The following is a 19,483-nucleotide window of genomic DNA, read 5'->3' on the forward strand; positions in this document are numbered from 1 at the left end:
GTTTGGGATTATTTGAAGGATGTTTTTATCTGTTAGAAGGGGGGCAACTTGGCTTAGCGTTTCTCACGGTGGCTCCAGTCATCCGGTGGACTTAGAGCTCCTTCGGGTTGACAACCAGATCGGTTATGAGTTATGACTGACATCAACGTGTCTACGACGTATCTTCACGATTCCATCTCCCCCCACCCCGACATGTGTTCTGTGGTGTTGGCAACCTCATGAGTCACGACTTGGTTTGCTTATTGGGCTTTCTATCTTTGGGCCTTACCCTTTATTTTCAAAATACTGTAACTTGAACTTCTTTTCTGATCAAGGATTTTCTTCTTCTCTTCCTTCGAGCTTGGCTCTTTGAATATTTGCATCTTCCAACATTCTTTCTCTCTTCTTCTTGGTTTTTCAATCTCCCCTCCGATTCTGCACCCGATTCAAGCAAAATCCCTATCGACCCACAGCAAATTCTAAGGTCTTAATCGGCGATTTTGGCCGAATTATATTTATCTATATGAATTTCGTCTACGAAACTTTTCAAATCGTATACAATTCTCTTATCAAATCGTGTACAGTGGAAACATGAGAAGACCCAGTCACATGATGAGGCTTCTACTAACATCCCTTTTCGGGGTTATTGTTGGTTTCCTTTTGGGTATTACTTTTCCAACCTTGACCTTAACTAAGGTAACATTGATTCATCATATACAAATCTTCACCTTTGCTGGATTATGTCATTATTTGTGATCTTTTTGATAATTGGGTTAGATGAATCTTCCATCCACATTGTTCCCTTCGATTGATCTTGCATACATTGAGGATAAATACTCTGACATATCAAGACAAAGACTATTTGGTTCTTGGTCTTCTACAAAAGGCCTCCAACTCAAGAAGGACATCCCTGACCCTCCCTTTAACTACAATGACACTAAGGTTTTGTGTGATTCATTCTCTCTGTTTCACTGCTTTTTTTTTTTTTTTATATATAATGTTTTTAAATAAATTAAGTTTATGATAATTAGAACATTTTTCGAGGTATTGTAGATATGGGTTCCTACTAACCCCCGTGGTGCTGAGAGGCTACCTCCAGATATAGTCACTCCTGAATCAGATTTATACCTCCGTCGGTTGTGGGGTGACCCTAGTGAGGTAATCTACTGGCTTTTTCTTTATTAGAGAATGAATGGTTTCAAAATCATGTCACATTTTTGTTTGCATGTCATGATGATGCTAGGATTTAACAACCAAGCAGAGGTATCTAGTTACATTTACGGTTGGTTATGATCAGAGGAAAAATATAGACACTGTGTTGAAGAAGGTACCCTGCCTCCCCTTTACTTGTTCTTCTTCTTCTTTCCATCTTTTTTCTCATTTCATGACTTTGCGTTTCTCAGTTCTCAGATAACTTCTCTATAATGCTGTTTCACTATGATGGCCGGGCTAGTGAATGGGAAGTGTTTGATTGGTCCAAGCGAGCTATTCATGTGAGCATTCGGAAACAAACTAAATGGTTAGTGGCTAACTACGCAGAAACACCAATCTTCCTCCTATCCTATGTAGTGAAAGGTTTACTTAAAAAATATCTATGAATTTTCGCTGAAGGTGGTACGCCAAGCGGTTCCTTCACCCGGACATAGTTGCCCCCTATGAGTATATCTTCATATGGGACGAGGATCTTGGCGTGGAACACTTTGATTCGGAGAAGTATTTTTTTTTTTTTTGAAGCTTGGACTTCCTTTTAATAGCCATTCCAAGTTATGAAGACTAAATAGCTTTGACAGATATTTGGCAGTGGTGAAGAAACATGGTTTGGAAATCTCACAGCCTGGGTTAGAGCCATATGAAGGGCTTACATGGGAGATGACAAAGAAGAGAGACGACACTGAAGTCCACAAGTTAGAATAAGAAGTTTCTAAATTGATTCCTTACCACCGCTTTGATTAATCATATACAGTGGTCGACACTTACACCATATCTCTTCTCATATGTTCTTGCAGGCATGCTGAGGAGAGGAATGGTTGGTGCTCTGATCCCAACTTACCCCCTTGTGCAGCGTATGCAACTTTACTTATGTATTTCAATATAAATGAACTTAGCAAAAGGGATTTACCCAGAAAGTAAATAGTCTCATCAATCTTGCTATTGAAACCAAAATCAGATTTGTGGAGATTATGGCTCCTGTTTTCTCACGCAATGCATGGCGCTGTGTGTGGCATATGATTCAGGTATGTAATAGAACCAAAATACTATTCTTCTCTCTTTTAAGTGACTCAAAAATCACTGTCTTAAGCATATTCTAATTGTTACCTTGTAACCCGCAGAACGATTTGGTTCATGGATGGGGTCTAGACTTTGCCGTTCGGAAATGTGTTCAGGTCTGCAACTTAACTTCCTTTGGACAGACGCATCTAGATCCCTCTCTCATGGATTCTGTACACTCGTATATTATATCCTCATTAATCTTACTTGCCTTAACAGAATGCACACGAGAGAATTGGAGTTGTAGATTCTCAATGGATTATTCATCAAGGTGTTCCATCACTAGGAAATCAAGTATGCTTTCAAATCCATATTTGTCTATAATTTTGTGGACTGCCTTTGGAAATTATATTACAGAACTCTGTTGAAAATATAGTAGTTGTGTTTATCATATAGTCACACTTCTCAAGCTCAAAGCCTACACAGATGTTAATTATAAGAAAGTTTAAAATTATATTTTGATGCGGTATAACGCATTCCCATTCTGAATTGTATATTCACTACATTAGCCTGTGTTGTAAATGCATAAAACAGGATTGCTAATCATCCTGTTTATTCTTTGTGCTTCTGAAATCTTGACAGGGACAACCAGAGCGTGGGAAACAACCATGGGAAGGGGTAAATACCGATGCAATTAGAATGCATAATACAACAAATCCCCTAGTCTTTTTTTCATCCTTGTTACTATCCGTTATAGGTTGGGATTCTCTTGTGTTTATAACTGTATATGCCTCGTATCTTCATTCGTGTTTTCAGGTGAGAGAGAGATGTAGGAGAGAGTGGACAATGTTTCAAGACAGATTGGATGATGCAGAAAAAACTTATCTTGAAGCATCGGCTCACAACAATGCTTCTTCACGGCCTCACGGGTAATATAGTTATATTGAGGAAAATAATAGTCTCTCACTCCGACTTCCCCTCTCTTTGTTAATTTTGTTATCGGAGCGGTGCTGTGATTTCATGTTTATGGAAGAGAATAGTATAGTGGAGAGAAGAAAATTGTAAGCACATTCATTAACATATATGATTAGTGTCGTTTTGTTTCTCAGTTCTCACTCTGGTAAATCATAATCACTGATGAGAATTCCGGGGGAGAGTAGAGTTAGAGGTAAACAGTTTTAACTTTTCACTTTTGTCAGGTTTTACAGTTGAGCTATGGAATATATCTGTTAAATCATATTCTCAGTTTCACTTTTGCTAGAAGTTTCAGTGTTTTAGATTAAATAATAACATGGTACAAAGTTATTGTGGGCTGTAAGAAAATGGAATGGTAATAATGTTAGGAAAGTTAGCTTAATTTGTCTTATGTCGTACTACTTGACTTATGTGAACGTATGAGTGTTATCTGTTAACTTACTTCACGTATACCATTAGCCGAAGCTACATCGAGGCATGGAGAGATGCTCATGATCGTATGATTCATATGTAGATTATTGTACTGTAAATTACAGGTAGACTAATATTTTTTTGAGTATTTACAACAACGATCAGTTCAAACTTATAAAAGAAAAGAAAAATTAAACAACAGAACCAAGAGGACATATGGTATCATACTCTGGCAGATAAATAAGCGGGAGCGGGCGAGTTTCGAAACAAGAAGAAGAACAGTAGAACTCGACCTTGCCAGAATCTTTGACTTTGTCAAAAACTGTAACAATGAAGGTACCTTGGCAACGAAAATGACAGCTATTGCAAATTGGTCGTGTAGATCTATTGTTAGGTAGCAGTTCAACCCCCTTACAAATCTTTCCTCCTGGTTTCGCATACCTGATATCCCCAAGTACACATAATATATGTAAAGTGACACCACAATCTTTGCAAGTATAGTACCAAGTCTCTGAATTTGTTACTCTTTCGCAAATATCACACCAATACTTGTCACTTGCCTTTTCACCGTAACAAAGAGTGAGTGAATGATCATCATACCTGGCTAGACTTACTGTTAATGGCAGAGTGGCGCAACGAAAATCCAAAAAAAAATTGCATTTGACACAACATAGGACGACTTTATTATTCTTGATGCCACAGCCCTGGCAAGTTTTAAAGTGACCGCCTACTAGTTTAAGGTAGAATAAAGGATGAGGATGACTTCCATGGATAAAAGGCACTGAAATGGAACTGCATAGTAAGTCAAACATCCCATCATAAACGATTCCCCCACAGCAAACTAGAAGACAAGCGCTACAATTTCTTTGGTAATCACTATTGTTACTGAGTAGACCAAGATGGAGAGGTTTTGGGCTCAGAAAATGTCGCTTCTTTTTAGAAAGATTAGCACACGTTTCATGGAGAATGAAACTGCAATCTGACTCTGAACACTTGTAGAACGTGTAAGAACCGATGGGATGAACACATGCTACACAGAAGCTGCTTTCTTCACTGTCTTTGCTGAGGCTCATGAGGTTATGTTCATGAGTGAAATGTGTGATTGTGTTATCATCATTCCTCTTGAATGGCTCAATATCTTCAACTTCTTCAGGTACTTCATCAAGGTCTTCCCCATCCCACACATCATTCCTTGTTGCACATAGCGAATGAATAGCATAATTAGGACAAATAGAACAAGAGTAAGCTCCGTATGACCAATCAATCTCTTCCCAGCAAACTCCACATCTCCATTTTCCAGGACCAAGAGGATTTTTGAAGGAAACTCGGTGGTCATGGTGATTAACATGAATGACACGTGGCAAACGAGTACAGTATTGATGGAAGATCATGAAATCACATTGAACACAGACGTAAGGAACGTCTTCACCATCCGTCCCACAAGCATCACAAACAAAGGAGATAAATTTTGGCATGAGTGTGAGTGTATGCTCATGGACCTTCAAATTTGGAAGAGCAACTGGTAGGGGTTTTCTAATCGCACAACCCATATCCAAGCTGAACTTACAATTATCACAATGATAAAGTAAATTCCCAATGTCTTCACCACATATATGACATGTTGACTTTGTGTAACTTGGAGCTCCATTGGTGAGAAGCTTAAGAGGGTGTCTGACATGAGAAGGGTGAGTGATCTCTGGTAAGTCAAATACGGAGACACATTGCTCATGAATCACCAACCCGCATCGAAGGCAGAGATAGCCTTGTCCGCCAGATTCGTTACAAAAGTAGCATATACGTAATGATCTAAAATAACATAATTGTAGAGGATGGTGGTGCCACGGCATATAAAAATGGAATGGAGAATTTATGTGATCAACTATGCAACCAATGTCCAAACTGAGTTTGCAATCAAAGCAATGATAAAGAAGACGCTTGGTGTTTTTACCGCATAGATGGCATTTTGGGTCAGTGTGATCAGGAACCCCCGTGGTGAGAAGCTTGAGAGAGTGTCCATCATGAGAAGGGTGGTCACGTATCTCTTTTGTCTTCAACACAAACGCACATTTGGAGTGGATATTAAACTTGCATTCGCCGCATGAGTAGCGACCATCGTGCAATCGATCGCAAGCATCGCAATCCAAACGATCACCATTGTAAAAGTAGGATACACGATGATCGTGTCCTTCTAACCTGGAACTCATGGCGGTTGTGGATAGCAACTGAGGTGGAGTGAGTGCAAATCAATGTTCGGTAATAGTACTTTGTCCGACTTCGGTTTTTGTGTAATATTATATCAGTGCTAGTTGCAACATGATAATATAAATTAACTAGGGCTTATCTTCATATTTGTTTCATTGGCAATTTTTTTTACTGTTAGATTTTTCATCTTTCTGTATTTTGCTTTCTTAATTGGATTTTTTTTATTGATAAAAATGATATAAATTTTTGGGGGAAGAGTATGTATCTTAAGTAATTAAACTACACCCTCATGTATAATGGATTTTATTAATTATGTTTACTTTTTTGAATAACAAATGTTTAAAATCTTAGACTGATTTTCTTCTAGGACATGTTGTTTTGCGATGTAACCACTTTACAATACATTCATATTCATGGCGAATTTTGTGATTATAAAATAGATGATTTATATAATGTATTTGTAAACATTGAAATAATATTTAACATTAAAATGGTCAATTAATATTTAAACAACTTCAGGAATAGTAACATGCTTGATGTAAGCTGTATGGACAAATGATCATCGTCTTTGTATTTTTTGTTGGGTCAAGACGTAATCGGTCAACTAAAGATTATAGACTCATATAGTCATATTAATACATGTCACTTTCAAAATACGACAATAACTTGTAATCACAAAAAGATGATGAAGTTTAGATCTGAGTCCACAATAATTTGTATTTTCCGTTGTGGTCTTACAGAAAGAGCCGAGATCTACCATCATTTTTGAGTTTTGAATTTATCCTATGAGTAATCTTTTATTAAAGATGATGCAATTTAGAAATATAAAATAGATATTATATTCTTTAATGCTGCACATTTTTCATTCTCAGATTTAGATAATATGTGATTTATTTCCCTTTTAACTGTTGGTAACCCCTAACATCAAAAACACCTTTCTTGTTCTGTCAACACAAGACGTAAAATGATATGAATCCTTCAAACTTCAAAGCCTATTCAATGGCTTTAAACCAAAAATAAAATAAAATAAAGATCACCTTTTGGTGATTTTATTCACTTCAACATTGTTTAAGGCAAATCATCATCATCTTTATTTTGTTGTTACGTGAAGACATAAGCGAAAGTTGAAATTGAAGTCCCATATCACAAGTTAACTGAAATCAATTACAAATCACCTCGTCTAACGTTGTTTCTTCTAATGTCTTCCTTCGACATATATATAATAGGGATCTGATCATCTATTTTAAGCTTTAGGTCTCCCTATATGTAGTAATCTTAATAAATATCCAAGTTAGGATAATATATAAATAAAAGAATGTATAATTAAATTAAGGGAGATTCTCAAAAATAGCACAAAAATAATTTTTTTTCCAAACTTAGCACAACATCTCTAAAATTCCAAGAATTTTAAACTCAAAAAATCATTTTCTAAAACAATTATACCGTTGTATGATATATATCTTAGGCTAAGTTGCATTGTTCATTATTGATAGATATCACCGTGACTCTAGTAAATAGCTGCGAAATTGTAGGATGGAAAGAAGTCTTTCCTATCAAGGGAAAATGTGATGGATACCTTTGACTTTATGAATATGTCGTAGTGTACATGCACGTAGGCTCATGGTGTCTCCATACCGCGTAATTAACCTTTAGAACTCGTTGAGATAAAACAGAAAATGTTATTACACCTTAGTCAATATGGCAATAGAAAAAAGCTTAAATGAGAAAATAAGAGTAACTAAATTTTTTATTTGATTGTTTGGTCATTCCGTAAAGGTTTTCTCCGCCACCTAACCACCAGTCGACTACTACTTTACATGCTTGCATAAACTTTAGTTCCTTGTCTCAGATCTTAAATCCTCCATTTTCATTTAAAAATCAATGAGCATATCATTTATGTGATCTAAAGGAAAAATGCTTCAGAGACTTTAGAACTTTCCTCGAATCATAAGAATAGTTTGAGTACGAAATAGAATACAATCACATGAAATATACATGTTAGGGAACCAGCCAGTCAGCCATTATAGTAGCAGAATTTGGCCGTTTAAAATTAATGGGACGATATAGAATTTTAGATGAACAACTAAATACCACATACAGAACAACTATTTCTTTTCCAAAGTGTTACTCTGACTCCACTTGAAAATTCTTCACATCACCACCATGAGCCAAGCTTTTTTTCTTCTAGTAAAATCTCTTTAAAACCCTTTCACTGAACTTTTCTTCCCATGACAACTTCTCAATCAACATGCCTTGGTAGAAAGTTTTATAACTCAACTTCTCTCTTAGTCTCAGTTTCGATCACTCTGCCTCAAAGCCTTCTCCAAAAATGAAATATACATATTAAGGAACCAGCCAGTCAGCCATTACAGTAGCAGAATTTGGCCGTTTAAAATTAATAGGACAATATAGAATTTTAGATGAAGAGAAATAAGAGGTTGTAATAGAAATTTATGACTAAACATTGAAATTTATTTTTTGATATTAATGTAAGCTAATTTATCCTATATATAATAAAACGGAAGTACACAACTTTTTTTGTAGACTATATAATTTTTATAAGTTGGTTACAAAATAGGTTATAGATTAAATATAGGTTTATTACAAAAAAACGTTATAGATTAATTGGTTAATCCATGCACTATTTGAATACACTCACGAATATCCCAAAGAATATTCTTAAAGAGAATATTCCAATGATTTATACAATTTCCTAAATAAAATCTTTATTATTCCATGTATTGTTACAAAATATATACTGTTAGACATAAAAAAATATTCTTAGGCGTAAAAATGAATAAAATCTTGACAATTTATCACACTTAATCGTGATTTCTGAGATCTTATTGTGCAACTGAAAATAAAATCTTATTTAAGCACGGGTCATATTAAAAAAGCTTTCACCAAACATGTTCAAAAATTAAAATAAAAACAAACATAACCATTTTTTATACACACAATTACCAAATTAACAATATAAAACTTACAAAATAGTTATTTTTTAAGCCATCATATTTAGCATATGATTTTATTGCATAGTATTTTATCCAAAAATACTTTTTTAAAAACATTCATATAGATTATATTTTATTCTAAAATTATAATATAAATAAAAAGAATTTCAACCCGTACTTTAGCACGGTCCTAATCTAGTTGGGATTTAAAGGCGATAATGGGATGTTACTAAAACAATATTTAGCTTTCCACAGTTTATTGAATTGACGATGAAGAACATCAAATCTTAAACAGTATTAACCATGCTCTAATTTTGAAATTGTCAAGAATACATATGGCCCATTGTTAGCATTATATTCATTCATAGGCCCATATACATTGGTCTTAAGTTTAAGAACACTAGAACGTTAACCAATTAATAGAAAGTAGGACGTTAAAAACAAAACGTTCACCAAAGAAGGTAATAGAGAACAGGTGTCGAATAAAAAAGTGCCACATGTCAGTTTGAGAGAGGAAATTAAGTGAAACCTTGTCATATTATATAAGAAAAATGAATTTCAATCCGTACTATAGCTCGAGTCCTAATCTAGTTGGGATTTAAAAGGGATAATGAGATGTTACTAAAACAATATTTAGCTTTTCTGTTTATTTAATTGACGATGAAGAACATCAAATCTTAAACAATATTAACTATGCTCTAATTTTGAAATTATCAAGAATATATATGGCCATTGTTAGCATTATATTCATTCATAGGCCCATATACATTAGTGTAAGTTTTAGAACAATAGAACGTTAACCAATTAATAGAAAGTAGGACGTTAAAAACCAAAACGTTCACCAAAAAAAATAATAAAGAACAGGTATCGAATAAAAAAAGTGTCACATGTCAGTTTGAGAGAGAAAGTTAAGTGAAACCTTGTATTATATAAGATATTGACGTTGATGAATCTATAGTATACCATGAAGAAAGGATTCACACATCCCTACGGTTGGGACCTTCACCACCTTTCGTGACTACCACTAGAGGTAGAAAACCGGGGAGAAAACCAGTTGCACCAAAAGCTGCTCCCAAAAGGAAGGTTCCCCGTGTTCCAATAAAAAGCAGAGGAGCTAGAAGTCCACTACAAGGAGTCAAGTCCAGGAAGCTCAAAACCATAACCGCTGCCAACCAACCAAACAAGCGAAGATGTGTGAAGAAAGGGCAAGGCGATACAGTCTCTTCAGACATTCCTGGTCCAAGCACTCGGGCAACAGGAACCTACCCTGCAGTGCAGCTTTTCCAACATTCAAACAATGAGGTGGTGGATTTTCAATCCCCACCAAATCCTTTTCCTTAGTAGTGATGAGCTGGAACTGCCAAGGGCTTAGGAACCCCTTCACAGTTCGACGTTATAGAGAGATTCATAAAACAATTTCTCCTGATATAATGTTCCTAATGGAGACTAAAAATCCTGATGAATATATTTCTGAAAAATTTGATTGGATGGGTTTTTCCTCTAAATTCACGGTTCCCCCATTGGTTTGAGTGGTGGTTTAGCCCTTCTCTTGAAAGACTCAGTCGAAGTCACAATTGTACACTCTTCAGTGAACATGATTGATACTGAAATCAAGTACAAAGGAATCTCCTCTTTCATCACCTTCATCTATGGTCCTCTTAATATGGAGAATAGAGCTGGCTTCTGGAGCCAAATGACTGGAATGGGGTCCCTCCGATCCTCCCCGTGGCTCCTCACAGGAGATTTCAACGACATATTGGACAACTCAGAAAAACAAGGAGGCCCTGCACGATGGGAAGGATCTTTCCTCAACTTTCGTAATTTTGTGTCACAGAGTGGTTTGTGGGATCTCAAACATTCAGGATGCCCACTATCTTGGAGAGGAACAAGATACAGCCACTTTTTCAAAGCTCGACTAGACAGATCCTTAGCAAACTGTCCTTGGTCTGAAACTTATCCTGCAGGTCGATGTCATTACCTCCGCTTTGAGGGCTCAGACCACCGTCCTTTAGTGACTTATTTCAATGTCTTGAAAGATAAAAAACGAGGCGTGTTTCGGTTTGATAGAAGACTAACTGAAAAAGCAGAGGTCACCGACCTTATCAAGAAAACCTGGAATCTCTCCCAGGAGGACTCTGTGTTAACAAGGCTCAACCTATGTCGCAGAAAGATCATTTCCTGGACAAAAGTGCAACAGTTCAATAGTGGCAAAGCTATATAAGGGTTTCAAGAAGAGCTTGAGAAAGCTCTTTCAGCTACTACACCAAACCCGGAGGAAATCTCTCGCTACACTGAGTCCCTTGACAAAGCATACAAAGAGGAGGAAAGCTTCTGGCTTCAAAGAAGCCGTATCCAATGGCTCCAAAGCGGGGACCATAATACCGCTTACTTCCATGCTATCACTAGAAGCAGACGCGCTCTGAACTCCTTCTCAATCATTGAAGACGAACAAGGAACAGAGGTGCATGAAGAAGATCAAATCGCGACAGTCATTGCAGAGTACTTTCAAAATATTTTTACCTCCAAATCGAATGAGGACCTTGGCATTGTTGAACAAGCCCTTCAACCAAAGATTACAACCGAGATCATGCAAAGCTGATAACAATCCCAGATGAGAAGGAAATCAAAGAAGCTGCTTTCTCTATAAATCCAAGCAAAGCTCCCGGACCCGACGTGTTCTCATCAAGTTTTTACAAAGCGTATTGGGATTTCATAGGGAAGGATGTGTCCTAAGATGTTCGATCTTTTTTTGAATCAAGCTTTCTCGATCCAAGACAGAATGAAACTCACATACGGTTGATCCCCGAAGGCACAGCCCCAAGGAAAGTAAGTGACTATCGGCCTATAGCTCTGTGTAATACCCATTATAAGATCATAGCGAAGATAATCACAGGGAGACTCCAACCTCTGCTCCCCAAACTTATATCCATCCATCAGTCGGCCTTTGTTCCTAATAGAGCTATATCCGATAACGTATTAATTACGCATGAAATTCTCCACTTCCTCCGGACCTCGGAGGCTAAGAAATATTGCTCCATGGCGGTCAAAACTGATATGAGCAAGGCCTACGACCGCATCGAGTGGAGTTTTCTAAAAGCTGTGCTAAAACGTTTTGGCTTCCACGAGACTTGGATCACCTGGATCATGGAGTATGTTACCTCTCTTTCTTATTCTTTCCTTGTCAATGGCATCCCACAAGGAAAAGTGATCCCCTCACGCGGCATTCGACAGGGAGATCCACTGTCTTCTTACTTATTCATTCTATGCACAGAGGTTCTTTCAGGATTATGCACTAAGGCTCAAACAAAGGGCACCCTTCCAGGGATCAGAGTAGCAAGAGCAAGTCCTTTAGTCAATCATCTCCTCTTCGCAGACGACACAATGTTTTTCTGCAAATCAACTACCACCTGCTGTGCAGCCCTTACTCATATTCTTGAGTCCTATGAAAAAGCTTCTGGTCAGTGCATCAATCGCATGAAATCGTCTATCACCTTCTCAGCTAAAACTTCCCCAGAATGCAAGACAAGAGTCAGCAGCTTTGCATATTGACGCTGAAGGTGGTATAGGCAAGTACCTCGGCCTTCCAGAACATTTTGGAAGGAAAAAAAGAGACATTTTCTCCTCTATTGTAGATAAGGTTAGACAGAAAACTCACAGTTGGTCCACTAAGTTTCTCTCGGGAGCAGGGAAACAAGTTCTCTTAAAGTCTGTACTCGCAGCCATGCCCTTATACGTGATGTCCTGCTTTAAACTCCCAAGCTCACTCTGCAAGCAAATTCAGTCGGTTCCACTCGGTTCTGGTGGGACGACAAACACGATAAGAAGAAGATGTGTTGGGTTGCTTGGAACAAACTGACTCGACCTAAATCTGCCAGAGGACTTGGCTTCCGTGATCTAGAAGCTTTCAATGATTCCCTCTTGGCCAAGATCAGTTAGAGAATCTTGAAAGAACCGACATCCCTTCTAGCGAGAGTCTTACTGGGCAAATATTGTCACTCCACCAACTTCATGGAAGCCTCATCAAATCCATCGTCTGCCTCCCACGGGTGGAGAGGCATCCTGCTTGGCAAAGCAATATCTGGAATAAACAGACTGCACCAAAACTAAAAAGCTTCCTGTGGAAAGTGGCTAACCACGCCCTTGCGTTAGGTTCTAACTTAGCAAAACGAGGCATGGGGTCTACTAACTCTTGTAAAAGATGCGGAGCACCTGAGGATGAACTACATATCTTTCTCCTCTGCCCTTATGCGGCGAAAGTATGGGATCTGACCCCAGGCCTGAAGAAACCTACCGACAACCTCCCAGCCTCCATTTGTCCGTTTATAAAATCTGCAGGTCTAATGCAGAACCTTCCTCCAACAGGTATTGCATCCACTCCTATCTTCCCTTGGATTCTTTGGCATTTGTGGAAAGCATGAAACTGTTTGGTGTTCGAGGATCGTTTAATCACCGAAATAGAAACAACTACCAAGGCCATCAGGGAAGCCAAACTCTGGTATGAAGCTCAAACCAAGATCTCCAAACCATTAGGGATCACTCTGCAACCACAAGTTCGAGAACCTCTCACTTCGGTTTTCTCCTGCTTCGTTGATGCTGCGTGGTCACCCTCTTCGTGCCAAAGCGGATTGGGATGGGTGATCAAAGACCCGGTGTCCCAACAGTCATCATCCTTCTCTGCGAATAGAGAATTTGTAGGTTCTGTCCTAGTAGCAGAGGTTCTCGCCGTCCGCAGTGCTCTCACCAAGACTGCAGAAAAGCTAGGCGCCATTAATCTCTCAGTGTTCTCGAATTCTAAAATCCTCATGACACTCATTAACACAAAGGATAGTACTACAAAATTCAATGGAATCCTCCATGATATAGCTCTGTTAAATTCCTCTTTTACTTCTATCTCTTTTAATTTTATTTCAAGAGCCTACAATGTTGCAGCTGACTCTATTGCTAAATCTGCCTTAATGGCTTTAAACAATTGCTCCAACGATGGAGTATAACTCTCTCTTTTAGTTTTATAATGAAATCTTTGTTTGCCCAAAAAAAAGAATCTATAGTATACAACGAGTTGGCAAGTCGTTAGTCTTTGTTTAATTTAATATGGTTCCGTTCAGGTTTTGTCTGCCATGTTAGTTTGTTTACTTCGACATCCTTTATTTTCTTATTTTGCCTTTTCTTTAACTATCAACAAGAAATTATTCTTCTTTTATTGTATCACTCGAGATCAACGAAGGAATAAGTCAAAAGTCGACGATGATGCCATGGAGATTAATTATAAAAAACATTCAAGTGGGTTTCGTTTAGTCCTCTCTTGTTTCTTATCATAATATTTTAAACTATGCTCACAATATTTATCTAACATGAAAATTTTTTAGAAATAAAATGTGATAATAAACAAATGGTTATTATAAAAATTGCTTTTAGCTTAATTTTTCTTATGTCGAACTACTTGACTTCTGTTTATTCATGGTGTCAATGTAATTTATGTTTATGCATCGTATCTTCTTATAATTAAAAAAAGAGTACGTTTTTTAAAACGTCCAAAATCCTCACTATATGTATTAAAATTGCCACTCAATTCCAGCAAATCTAAAATGTTTCTCAAAATTCGGAAGGGCAAATTTGTCCGTAAAAATCAAATCGATATTACCCAACCCATTTAGGGAAGGATCCGCGTCTTTTTTTAGAAACCCGGAATAATGCAACATTACTTGATACGTCTGAGGGGAGGATCCACGTCTTTTTAAGAAACCCGGAATTGTGTTTGTTGGGCTACGCTGAAATTGCAAAGGCCTCTAGAAAAACCACAACAATAAGGCCTGCAATTGTACATAAGGTTTGAACGAAAAAATCGGCCCAACATTATAAAATATTTAAATAATCGAAAAGATCTTTATACCTTAATCACCACAATATTCTCGATTTTAATTCTAAACAAATCATAATCATCTAATTAACCAAATTTCCATAATCATCACTCAATCAATTTTTCCTATATTAGTGCATCGTCATAGGGGTGGGCGTTCGGTTTTTTGGTTTTTTCGGTTTACGGTTTTTTTTTGGTTTTATAAAAATTGAACCATATAGAAACTATATGTAATTTGGTTTGGTTACAGTTCGGTTTTTTCGGTTTATGGTTTTTTCGGTTTTATCAAAAATGAAACCATATAAAAACCATACGTATAATGGTTTGGTTTGGTTTCGGTTTGGTCCCGGTTTTTAACGCGTTATTCCATACTTTAAAAACTAGATAGTTGATACATAACTAAAAAATAAGCATAAAAGTAAAACCTAAACATAATTCCAAAAAATAGAATCCAAATATAGTTTTGTAAACCCAAAGACTTAATTGAAATTTAAACTTTTAAAAAATAAAGGCTATTGAAAAAGAAAACCAGAAACAAAAACCAAAAAAAAAAAACTTTGGAGATCAATAACTATAAGCCCAATAAAGAAAACAATTACTGATATTGTTATACAATATAAATTTATAAGTTGGAGAAACTAATTATATCTAATTATTCTAAATTTTTATAAAATACCAAAAAAACCATTCGGTTTTACGATTTTTAACCAGACCAAACCTAAACCAAATGGTTAATTAAAATAAAAATCAAACGGATTTTTAGACTTAACCATAACCAAACCAAACCATTTATTTCGGTTTGGTTCGGTTCGGTTCGGTTTTTCGGATTTCGGTTTTTTTGCCCACCCCTACATCGTCATCTCAAAAAATCCCTAAATGTTAGTATAGAATAATCTAAACTTCCTTTAAATCAATGCTAACTATGCGAATAAACTTTTTCTGTTACAAGTATCAAAGATTTGGTGCTTGCACATGAAATCTATCATTTAATCGTTTCTAACCTAAAAACTTATATATGAATCACCTATAAATATCCTCAATGAAACGCATTGACCAAATCATCACACATTCACCATTTCTCAAATACAAGCTTTAAAACACATACCTCGCAATAACGGCTGCTTCCTACGTCTTTCTCCGAGATGTTAGTCTTCTCAAAACTTCATGGAAAGTGCAAGTCAGTCTTCGTCATATCTAGAAGACATATACAACAATGTTTAGTGAAACCTTTGACATGGTACTTGCTGATGCACAAATAAGACATATACAAATTTAAAATTCATGTTCATAACACTAACCTACTGTTATGTCATTTTCAGGGAACCGTTCATCAAATCTTTTTTCACACAAGCATCAGTTGAACAATTTGGCTTGAGTTTTGCCAGTGGTCAATTCATACCCGGAAACCTCAATCCAAACTTTCTAAAAGGTAAGCGTAGAAGTATTATTAAAAATATTTAAATTTCTTTACAAGTTAAAGTCTTTTCACAAAAGGGTTTTCCTATTTTCACAGACATTGTTTGTCAAGTGATTAACGTTGGTGAGATGGAGATAATAGATGTCAACAATAAGCCAACAAACAAGATTGACATTGAACTCAGGGATGAGAGGTACAAAACATATCTATTTAGTATCTCAAATGTTGAAATAGATTTAATTTAATAAAATATTATGCTTTCAACACATTGATGTAAGTTTACAATGTACTTTGTGGGGATCATTTGCTGATCAAATCTACGCTGCATGCCAAAAAGTGTTGAGGAGATTCCTTAGTTTTTTCATAGAATCAGAAACTGAAAATCTTTCAAAGGAGGCAAAGAACAATCAGGAAATGGAAGGACAACATATATTTCAAGTAACATTGAAGGCAACATATGTTTCAAACTCCTTATTATGTATTTGAAGGGACCAATAAGTGAGCAGATTTGAGGATTGAGGACTTACAACAGTATGCTCTACGACTCATACAAGGAAGCATGTTCTTCTACGTTAAGAATGAGACGCCGAAGCATCTTGATAATGTTTTCAGGTTTTTAATGTTTTTATTCAGTGTTCCGTCTGAAACAAAATCTTAATATAATAAAGTTTTTCATTGTTTTATACTATAATTATAAAAGCTGTCAATTAATATTAATTAGATATTTGAGAAATAAATAATCGAATATTAGATTGCATAAGTTAGGGTTCTAGAAAACAAACCTTATTAAACTAAGTTAGATATGAGTTCTTCGTATGATGATGAAACCTCCCAGGCTTTCCTTTATGTAATTTACCTGATGTCTATCAGGTCACCTAGCACTGACTTATTATTGTGTTTCTAATCCAGGAGAATTATTGATTGTTACAGAGATAAATAACAATCAGATAAGTTCTTTGTACATTCAGTTAGTTATCTAAAAATTCTTATTCAGGTAGCATTCCAATTCACAGAAGAAAATAAAAGGCACTTAGCATTCCAATTCACAGAAGCAATTACATTCGGTTAATGTACAAAGAACTTATTCAATTAGTTATCTAAAAGGCACTTAGCAATCCAATTCATAGAAGCACCTTTTTCACGATTTTTGAATTATGTTTTTTGAGTCGGTTGTTCTAACAGATCGATGGAAAGTTCGAGGATTTTGGTTGAAATACATAACTAATTTTCAGAAGCAAGATAAATAAGATGAATAAAGAAGATTGTGGGAGATAATTACGACAAGGAGCAAAGAAGAAAACAGTGGGTGACGGTTCCAATTCTTTTTTTTTTAAACATCTAACTTTATTGATGTAAAATGTATATTACAAACAGTCATGTAACCATCTAGGTATTACATCAAAAGTTTGTGATAATGGAATCATTTTTGTGGCAAAATGAGAAAGTTTATCAGCCGATCGATTTGCTTCCCGAGTAACATGTCCCAACGATGAGTATGGTAGCTTTGTCATCCAATGACGTATGTCAACCAGCAATGGGCCAAGCTTGTGATGATCTTGTCGTTTGTTGATCATGTTTGTTAGTTCCAGATTGTCTCCTTCAAACCATACATATCTATAACCTTGTTCCCAAATCACTTGTAGTGCGTTAAGAAAACCTAGTGCCTCTGCTTGAAGGGCAGAATATGATTGTTGCAGTTTCGCACATCCTGATCGTATTACATTTCCGTAGTTGTCCCGTATTATCCAGCCCGTGCCTGTATATGGCCTTCCTCGTACATACCCGCTATCAAAATTGCATTTTAACCAACCTTCAGGTGGAGGATTCCATTGCTGATTTGGTGATCTTCTTGTGGGAGGATTATGTATGTGATTCATAGCTTGGTTGTTATCTGGTTGCATTTTTGTGTTTTCAAACCATTCATTGATTTCTTGTTCTCCTTTTTGCGCTTCTGTGGCCGGATGGCGATTTATTTGTCGGAAGATGAAGTCATTACGTGATTTCCAAATACGCCACATCAGATAGAAGGGAAGATGGCGTATTATGAATGAAGAGTGTTGTTGTTGTTGGAGATTGATCAACATTTGGATGTTGTCCTCTAATTTATCAGTAAATATCAGATTCCTTCCCATCGTAGCAAAGATACAACGCCATACTGCTTCTGCAAACTGACAAGTAAAAAGCAAATGGTTAATAGTTTCATCACCATAACAGCATCGTTGACAAACCGGATCCGCTTGAATATTTATTGTCCTGAGTTGTACTGTTGTTGCCAAAGCTCCAGACAAACATCTCCACAAGAAGTGTTGTACTTTCGGGGTAATAGGTAGTTTCCATATTTCTTTTTTGAGGTCTACAGCACCCGGGGGTGGTTGAATCATGGCATTATATTGTATTTCAGAGTGAGTAGCAACCCAATATCCTGACCGAACTGTGTAATGACCATGGTGATTATAGGCCCAATCATAAGTGTCGTCTTCTGCATGTTTCGAGAGATACAATTGTTTTGCAAATTGTTGATCTTCAGGGTTTAGAACTCCTTCAAATATTACTGGATCCCATTCTCTCTTATTCTCTTTCCATAGATCTGAAACCATCATGTCTCTATCAAGGATTGGTCCATTGGCAGGTCTTGGTGGAAGGGTGGGGAGCCAAGGATCATCCTAGACACGTGTAGTAGTCCCATTACCAATTATGATCTGTAATCCTTGTTGCAGTAGCTTTTTTCCTCCTTGAACTGATTTCCAGCCATAGGACTCAGTAGGTCCTATTTGCGTCCGTAGAAATGGAGTATCCGGATAATACAAACCTTTGTAGAGACGAGCCAAAAGACTCTAGGGATTGTTGAGAAGTCTCGCAACCTGTTTTGCCAATAGTGCTTTATTGAAGGCTTGAAGATCTTTAAAACCCTGTCCTCCTTCCTTTTTTGGGAGCGTCATTCTTTTCCAAGCAATCCATGGGATCTTTATTTTTCCATTATCATGTCCCCACCAAAAGTTTGAGACTACACTGGTGATTTCATTGCAGATGGTGATCGGTAAAAGGAAGCAGTTCATTGAAAACACTGGGAGCGCCATAGCTATTGTTTTAATAACAATTTATTTTCCTGCTGCAGACAAGTGTTTGTAGTTCCATCCCTCTGTTCTCTCTTTTACTCGTTGTACAATATACTCAAACAATTCTACCTTTTTACGTCCAAACTGCTCTGGGAGTCCCAAATATTTCCCTCCACCACCAACTCTCTCAATGCACAAAATCTGATGAATTCTTTGTCTTCTTGAATCTGGAGTTTTAAATCCAAAAATCACTGATGATTTTGCATAATTTATTTGTTGCCCAGAAGCTTCCTCGTACCTCTTGAAAATTGATGCTATATGCTCACATTCTTGATTAGATGATCGACAGAAAAACAAAGAATCATCTGCAAAGAGTAAGTGGGATATAGACGGACAATCTCTTGCTAACTGTATTCTATGAATC

At 36.7% G+C, this 19,483-nt stretch overlaps 2 protein-coding genes across 3 annotated transcripts; one reads left to right on the forward strand and one right to left on the reverse strand.

Moving 5' to 3' along the window:
• The first annotated feature begins 313 nt into the window (after positions 1 to 313).
• Positions 314 to 3,295, forward strand: LOC104779987 (uncharacterized). Of its 2 annotated transcripts, none has more exons than XM_010504447.3 (14): positions 314 to 463; positions 564 to 675; positions 757 to 921; positions 1,033 to 1,137; positions 1,223 to 1,306; positions 1,383 to 1,498; positions 1,591 to 1,692; positions 1,770 to 1,883; positions 1,986 to 2,042; positions 2,147 to 2,213; positions 2,310 to 2,363; positions 2,467 to 2,541; positions 2,830 to 2,865; positions 3,004 to 3,295. In XM_010504447.3, the coding sequence occupies exons 2-14, from the start codon at positions 571 to 573 to the stop codon at positions 3,118 to 3,120; spliced, it is 1,197 nt and encodes a 398-aa protein (XP_010502749.1). In that variant the 5' UTR covers positions 314 to 463; positions 564 to 570; the 3' UTR covers positions 3,121 to 3,295. The 2 variants fall into 2 exon arrangements, with proteins under 2 accessions (XP_010502749.1, XP_087366125.1); XM_087509999.1 differs by having other exon boundaries at positions 337 to 463; positions 1,390 to 1,498.
• Positions 3,296 to 3,654: 359 nt separating this feature from the next.
• Positions 3,655 to 5,805, reverse strand: LOC104783616 (uncharacterized). Its single transcript, XM_010508753.3, has one exon. It carries the CDS (start codon positions 5,775 to 5,777, stop codon positions 3,765 to 3,767), a length of 2,013 nt encoding a protein of 670 aa, XP_010507055.1. The 5' UTR covers positions 5,778 to 5,805; the 3' UTR covers positions 3,655 to 3,764.
• Between the last annotated feature and the right edge of the window lie 13,678 nt (positions 5,806 to 19,483).

This window comes from Camelina sativa, chromosome 4, assembly GCF_030686135.1.
Source record: "Camelina sativa cultivar CO46 ecotype springtype chromosome 4, ASM3068613v1".
Classification (NCBI taxonomy): Eukaryota; Viridiplantae; Streptophyta; class Magnoliopsida; order Brassicales; family Brassicaceae; genus Camelina; species Camelina sativa.

Excerpts from the sequence above, each read along its gene's own strand:
- LOC104779987 (XM_010504447.3), top strand. The coding sequence starts at position 571 with ATGAGAAGACCCAGTCACATGATGAGGCTTCTACTAACATCCCTTTTC. Across the intron at positions 1,307-1,382 it reads TAGACACTGTGTTGAAGAAG|TTCTCAGATAACTTCTCTAT; the intron begins GTACCCTGCCTC and ends TGCGTTTCTCAG. Across the intron at positions 2,866-3,003 it reads GGAAACAACCATGGGAAGGG|GTGAGAGAGAGATGTAGGAG; the intron begins GTAAATACCGAT and ends TCGTGTTTTCAG.
- LOC104783616 (XM_010508753.3), bottom strand. The coding sequence starts at position 5,777 with ATGAGTTCCAGGTTAGAAGGACACGATCATCGTGTATCCTACTTTTAC.